Source organism: Strongylocentrotus purpuratus, unplaced genomic scaffold (assembly GCF_000002235.5).
Source record: "Strongylocentrotus purpuratus isolate Spur 01 unplaced genomic scaffold, Spur_5.0 spur5_scaffold_21, whole genome shotgun sequence".
Lineage (NCBI taxonomy): Eukaryota > Metazoa > Echinodermata > Echinoidea > Camarodonta > Strongylocentrotidae > Strongylocentrotus > Strongylocentrotus purpuratus.
The window spans coordinates 19,339,702-19,347,528 of NW_022145607.1; the positions used below are offsets into that span (position 1 = coordinate 19,339,702).

General features: G+C 34.6%; 1 protein-coding gene and 1 long non-coding RNA gene across 2 annotated transcripts; both read right to left on the reverse strand.

Annotated features, from left to right (window-relative positions):
* Positions 1–439: 439 nt before the first annotated feature.
* Positions 440–2,478, reverse strand: LOC115927991. The gene is made up of 3 exons (XR_004065804.1): positions 2,425–2,478; positions 1,800–1,862; positions 440–822 (listed from the first exon to the last, which is right to left on the reverse strand). It is a non-coding gene; the product is annotated as an uncharacterized LOC115927991 (long non-coding RNA).
* A 1,438-nt stretch (positions 2,479–3,916) lies between these two features.
* LOC105437875 lies at positions 3,917–6,598 on the reverse strand. Its single transcript, XM_030994222.1, has 4 exons — positions 6,504–6,598; positions 5,704–5,985; positions 4,499–4,666; positions 3,917–3,990 (listed from the first exon to the last, which is right to left on the reverse strand). The coding sequence occupies exons 1-4, from the start codon at positions 6,592–6,594 to the stop codon at positions 3,917–3,919; spliced, it is 615 nt and encodes a 204-aa protein (XP_030850082.1). The 5' UTR covers positions 6,595–6,598.
* Positions 6,599–7,827: the final 1,229 nt, after the last annotated feature.

A 7,827-nucleotide genomic window follows, 5' to 3' on the forward strand; every position in this document is an offset into this window, starting at 1 on the left:
TATTTAGATGCGCCTGTGGATGTATTAAAAACACCAAACATTTTAGCCCCTAAAATACTTCTGCTTTCGAGAAAAATAGAATATAAAGATTTACCGGTGCTCCCGGTAAATTTTGTTAAATTTCAAATAGCTCCTACGGCCGTACAATGGTAGCTGCGACCATGACAATCTCAGAGTATGTAGTTGTGGTATATAATTTCAGAACGATACTAGCTAATCAGTCAATTTTAGTCAATAAACATTGTTTTATAGCTTAATTAATATCTTGACCTTGAGAGGGAGCTATGCAACATAACATATTTATTATTTACAATTTCATAACTTCAGAGTCGATTTCGACCGCGACAACGATCACTGAATATTGTAGGATCGTATATGCTTCCAATATGTTCTTTTGAACCAAATTCATGACCCCATACCAAAACTTTGTATTACCTTTAAACTATTGTTCCTTATTATGTTTAACAGGGCCTCATTGAAGACCACCACTATTGGTGACAATAAGTCACCCTGTCTAAATATCAGAAATAAATAAGTCAATATATAAATTAATAATTATTAATTTTTTCAATTATTAACGTACCTAATAAATTTCAATCTTGAGATAAGGGATGTAAATGTAAACAAACCATGTGCTTTTTTGAGGATTCGGTAAAATTATGGATCATTTTCGGTGGGTGACGTAGTAAATATTACTGAAGGGGAGTCATTTGTCAGCCACCTCGGAGAATTTTAACAATAACTTTCTTCTACCCTGTCATCCACGTCTACATCATCTCTGCCATGTGTGTCTGAGCTGAGTAAATAGATGCGTGTACCTTTCTATTAAAAAAAATAGAATAAAGCCAAGACATTTTGTCACCGTACATAGAAAACACTTTTAACTATATCCCACGTCAAAAAAATCCTGCAAAGGGATGGCTAATGTGACATAAAATAACGTACCTAATAAATTTCAATCTTTAGATCAGGTAAGTAAACGTAAAAATATCATGTGCTTTTTTTAAAAGGATTCTGTACAATTATGGATTCTATTCGGTGGGTGTTGTAGTGACTATTAATACTGAGGGGGCATTTTTTATAAAACAAAATTTACATGGCTCCCTTAAAAACATGAGTTAGTCCCCAAATTATGTTACAGTTTCATGGTCTGTCTTTGTGGACGAAAGGGTGGGGGTATCAGCATTTCTGATGAGCCATTTCGAACAGCTGGACTGGGTCCCATAAAATAGTCCCACCAAGAGAATAAAAGAAATAGCAACGTGTTTTAATGATATTACGGGTATACCATGACGTTACATTTTGAAGCTAACAATATCGCGACATTCTCGCTACCCATTTGATATTTCAAGAGTTATTCAAGGAAAAGTTTTTTTTAAATTCCCAATCTTAATCAACGCCTTAGAAATGCATATCATTATTTTCCAGATTGCTATGTCATATTTATACAGTAGATAGACTCTCATGAAGCTTAGAAAGGATATAAATATTTACATGTTCATATTAATTATTTTAAAATTATTAACGTACCTAATGCATTTCAGTATTTAGTTCAGGGATCTAAATGTAAACCTATTATGTGCTCTTTTTTAGGATTGGGTAGAAGTATGGATTCTATTCGGTGGGTGTTGTAGTGACAATTTTTAATACTGAGGGGGGTATTTTTTATAAAACAAAATATACATGGCTCCCTTAAAAACATGGGTTACAGTAGTTCCAACAATTATGTTCCAGTTTCATGGTCCAACTTTACTTACAACAAAATTTACAAATTCTTCTTAATTGACATCGATATTTACCTCGTCTCTAATATCATGATGAGAAGAATCAGGGTCCAACGGTGTAGAAGAACTTATCGGTGCCTATAAAGGAAATGATACGATGATTGTCAATAGTAAAAGGGCTACCTCGTTAAACAAATTTGCGGAGGTTCCAAGTTCCAATTCATCTGAAATGTTTTTGTAGATCTTCCTGACGAATCCACTTTTCAGTTTACAGCTAAAAGAAATGGATGCTAGCATTCACCAAAATGCAAGCGGTTTTTAAATGTAGCATAGCCTCGTTCTCCTAAACCAAAATAGTCAGGGTGAAAACTTGTGACTAGCTGCCCCCTAGTGCTCTATTGCAAAACAAAACAAAATTACAAATATCTGCACATTCCTGTAAATATGTCTGGAATATCAAGGGAAGTCTTTTCAGATTCTGTTAAAGATGATGCAATGATTGGAAAAAATATTGTACACAGTCATTAATAAAAATTAATTCAAGGGTTTGGTGCGTGTTGTAGTGACTATTAGTGAAAGGGGTATTCTTATTAAACAAAATAGTCCCCAAATTATGTTACAGTTTCATGGTCCGTCTCTTACAACAACATTTGGAAATACTTGTTTGTAACATCAACAATTTTGTAACATCGATATTTACCTCGTCTCCAATCTCAAGATGAGAAGAAACAGTGTCCAACGGTGTTAAAGTACTTTTGTGTGCCTATAAGCGATAGGAAATGATGATTGTCAATAGTAAAGGGGCTACCTCGTGAAACAAATTTACGGAGAAAAAGTTCTGGTTCATCTGAAAGATATTTATAAATATTCCTGAAGAATCCTTTTTTTACAGCTAAAAGAAATGGATGCTAGCATTGACCAGAATGCATGAGGTTTTTAAATTTAACATAGTCTTGTTTTCCAAAACCAAAACTAGTCATAATGAAAATTTGTGACTGGCTGCCCTCTGGTACTCTATTACAAAGCAAGAACCACTGATCTCTACACATTCCTGTAAATATGTCTGGAATATGAAGGGAAGTCCCTTCAGATCGTATCAAAGATGATGCAATGGTTGAAAAAGTATTGTACACAGTCATTGATACTAAAAAGTTCAAGGGTTTTAATTAGTGGACAAAGGGGTGATGACAGGTCACAGGTGAGCCATTTTGAACAGCTGGACTGGGTCCCAATCGAATGTTTTATGGAGACCTATATTCATTGGCACAAATAATAGTAGCTCATCAAGTGTATCGACTGTGAGGATCATAATTACCATATTTCACTCCCATTCATTTTTAGATGTTATATTGGGTTCTAGGACACCTACCTCCTGGACATCCACCCCTCGATAACCACCCCAAGTCAACTACCCTCTAGGACTACTACCCCTAGGGCAACCATCCTCTAGGACGACTACCCCCTGGGACAACTCCCCCGGACAACTACCCCCAGTAAATTACCCCCTAGGACAACTACTCCCTAGGTTAACTACCCCCGGACAGCTATCCCTTAGGACAACTACCCCGGACAACTATCCCCCGGACAACTACCCCCCAGACAACTACCCCTTATGACAACCACCCTCTATATAGGACAACTACCCCCTGGACAACTATCTTAGGGGGTAGCTGTCCGTGGATAGTTGTCCTAGGGGGTAGTTTTCCGGAGGTTTTAAATGTAATACTACACACATTTTATCAGTCAATATCTGCACAATATTTGAAACATTTCATAATTCTCTTATTTCAGGTCAAAATTAAAAAATCCAAAAGAAAATGAAGCCTGAAGTAATTTTGTCGACAATAACAAAAATATTTATAATTATCCTGTAAGTGAAATCTTATCAACAACAAAAAAAGCAACAAAAAAAGGGAACTTTCTTACCTGTATGCTGGAGGCACTAGCGATTCCTGCACGTAAATTCCGAATTCCTGAAGAAAAAGAAACATTTCATGGTATTGATCAGATTAAATTCCTTCTTTTTCCGAAACGTGATGGGGTTCTGCAAACTAAATTAATAACTTACACACTGAACGGCTGGGATTTAAATGTGTAAGTTCCCTTTTCCAAAAAATATATATCGTTTTTATTTTCGGAGTATTTGCGTGACATGAAGTTTGTAAATAATAATCAAATAAAATCCAATTAATTTAGCAAGTGAAAATGTAAGCCAAATTTGATTCAGATCTGATGTTTTCTGCGTATGCCATAGGTCTGTTGCCCCCTTCATTAACAAAAGTAAGAATAATAATACAAAAATGAAATTTGAATGAAGTCCATAGCACATGTAATACCCCCTCCCCAATCCCCTCCGATATTGTAAATATCCCTCCCCCCCCCAAAAAAAAAAAGATAAGATAATAAATAAATAACAATAATAATCATAATATTAATAGAATATAAAGGATAAAATAAAATGAGATAAAAGAAATAATTTGAAGAAAAAATGAAAACATTAACATAAAATGTGGACTTTACAGTTTACAATCTCTACATAGAAACATTGTTAACATTTCTATATACATTTTACATTTGGGATGGTCACAATGTTTCAGTATTATATTTTCCATTTATTTTTTTAGAAAACAACATTGATATGACTTGGATTCTGATTTCAGAAATCCTGAGGGCAGCATTTATATCACTGTGCAATCTTACAAACAACATGAAGACTGATCATAATCATTCAATGTAAAAAGCTTTTGCGAAGGTAGTAAAACAAATGTCCTTACGTTCCCGGTACTTCTTAAAAAGATACATGGTGTTGATGATGATGATGGTGGTGATGAAGATAAATGCTAAGCATTTGACGATGAAAGCTATTGAAGAATCTTCAGCAGGTTGCGGTGGTATCGTTGAAGAAACACCTGGAGAAGTGGTGGATAGTCCTACCTCTTGGTCTAAGGATAAAGCATGCAAAATAATCATGAATTTATCGCTATTTTATCTTATCAACGTTGAAGCTATTATACATGTATTCACTGTATATATGATTTGTAAACATTATCGATACTGCTCAGTTATTTCCAAATCTTTGACGATATGATTCGGTAGATCTTTATGAATGCCACCTCAAGGTGGGTTATTTATTTTGTTGGTGTTGATTTCATCGTTTTTCTTCGTCGGCTTAATCAGTAATGCTGTTGTTGTTGGGTTTGAATGGGGGTGTACTGTTTTCAGACCAGGGCCTGATAAAACATTTCCTAAAACAGAGATGGTGGCGGGCGATAAGTCAAATATGGCGGGGCATCGCCGTTTTACCATACCATTTCTCTTTATCTATGAATTTTGACAATAAAAATAACTATCTTTTCCATCCTTTCTTGTCTTGTCTAGTTAATGTGCATACCCATTCCTGTGACAATGTTTGTTTTTTCTTCGAATATTCTCCATTGTCTTCTTTCCATTCCTCCCTTCTCATATCTTTACCCCCTTTCTTTCTTTAATTCATTGTTCCTCCATTCTACTATTCTCTTTTTTATCTGCTTGTAAATTATTTATTCACAGGGCCTATCCAAAACAAGCCTTGTTTTACTTTAGGCCAATCCACTATACATAGCCATATAATGCATGTTGAAACGTTTAAGTCTATTTATTATGTTGCAATTGACTAACAAGAATGCTTTACTATCATCATGATTATCATGATTATACTGCAATATCTTTAGACAAACTATTTGTATTGTTTAATATACTAATAGAGGAATTTTGTTATGTATTTGAAATAAAAAGAATAATGTGAAATTCATAACAGATGAAAACAAAAAATAGAAATACATGTAGTTGCTAATTTCACGTAATCAAGGTAATTATAAATATGACAGTACAGTCAGATTATAAATTAACGACTTATGAAAATGAAATGCACATACAAGCGTGCATAAGAGTTATCTTGGGATGACGCTTTTGAAGTGATATGATACTTAATTAATTATACCTGTAACAGATAGCAGTACATGGCCACGTTCCTTAATGAAGCGTACAGTCGCCACTTTACAATAATAGACTCCACTGTCTGTCTTCTTGAGGTCCGTGATCGTTAAACGTGTAGCATGGTTGCTGCCCTCATATCTTGTATCGTTTGTCCATGGGGTATTACTCTTGACTTCGAGAGAGTAGATAGTGTGATCGTTTTTCCTCCAGTACACGTACGTCCATAGATCGTCGGGGACAAGGGGACACTCCAAGGTTACATATGCTCCAACGGGGACAGTTTTCTCTGTAGAAAGAGAAAATTATATAGATCTAATGTCATTTCTATTATATGCTTTTATACATAGCTAATTTTTTGTTCATCCCCACTTGCCATTCATTTTGGTTCACAAAAAAATCTCGTGGCTTACAGAGCAAATATTGTATTTTTTATTCACCATGTTCAGGATTAAAAGCGTATCATGCAATTCATATATTTCCAATGAAATACCTAAACATACCAAGAACAAATTCATTTCCTGGCTCATTCAGAAATGCAGTGGTAGTAATAGTTTGACATTATGCATTATGCTAGAGGAGTTGCCTTTAACTACGCGCATTGCTATGAGAGTGGTCCAAACCAAGGGTCCAAAGAGAGGGTGGGGGGAGGGTGCTCAAAACAATATGATACAGTGAGAGAGAGAGAGAGAGAGGGCTTGAATTTATGTATTTACTCAGGCTCCTACCAACAATGGTCATGTTACAATTGTGTTACAATCTTACTTATTACATTTTGTAAAACATGCATTAAAAAAATCAACATACCTGACTGAGAGGCCTGTCTTCCAATTGGCCCTCCCACCGTCAAAGCAACTGCAAACATACAGATCATGCAGGTAATGATGCCGACTTCCATTGTGTCATTCCTGTAGTATGTAGAAAAAATATGATCATCATATATCTGAACAGTAGCATAACAGGCAAAGTGGTTCTGGGCCGAACATCTTGTCATCAATTCAGTTTAGAATTTATCCCTAATTTCATGAAGTCCACTAAATCTTCTCAACCGTCATGCACAATTTGTACTTTTGTTATTGATATTTTCATTATTATTAATCATTATTATTAATCATTATTATTATTATTATTGTTATCATTTTTTTATCATTACATTTTTTATTAATATTATTATTATCATCATCATTATCATCATTATTATCAGGTGGGCTGTATCTAATACAGACCACCTTATATTTTTGTTAAAATCGCCTTTATTATTTATTTATTATTTATCAGGTGGGCTGTATAACGTACAGACCACCTTATAATTTCGTTAGAATTGCCTTTATTTATTTATCAGGTGGGCTGTATAACGTACAGACCACCTTATAATTTCGTTAGAATTGCCTTTATTTATTTATTTATTTATTATTTATTTTTCTTATTTCTAACCACTTTTTTGTTGGCAGGATAACTTGAAAATGGCTCAATCAAAAGCCTTGAAATTTAGCACACATATGTATAGGCATATGTACAAAGCACAATAACGTTTTCAACATTAAACATTACTGATGACGTCATCTAGGCGCCATTTTGTAAAATTTTACGAAAATCAACTTATGATCATATCTTCATAACCAAAAGTTATTTCTCATTCATATTTATCATGATCAAGGTCAATATCCGTCCGGTCAATTTCAGGTCAAAGAACGCGCGCGTGCGCGTACGTCCGCGCGTCAATGCGCGCGCAAAATTTTAAAATGCTCAAAATCGTCTCAAAATCATTTTGCATACGTTTGAGGCCATTTTAAGCATTTTATAAAAAATCGCGCACACGCACATGCGCGCGCGTTTTCGCGCGTAAAACTATTACACAACATAGAATCGCCATTTTTTTTTCTTCATAATATTCTACATATTTTTTTACAAACAAATAGATGCCATGGTTGTTTCTTTATGACTATTAAAAACGGAATGATCGACCGTTAAACAAAATTTCCGTGCGCGCGAGCTCTTGTAATACATAGCATATATGGGCAAAAACATGCCTATACAAAATACATTGTAGCTCTTTAGAATGCAAGGTGACGCCAATTTTTTTCATATTTTAATAGAGTATGATTCGGAGATATTTGTTCATGTCTCATTT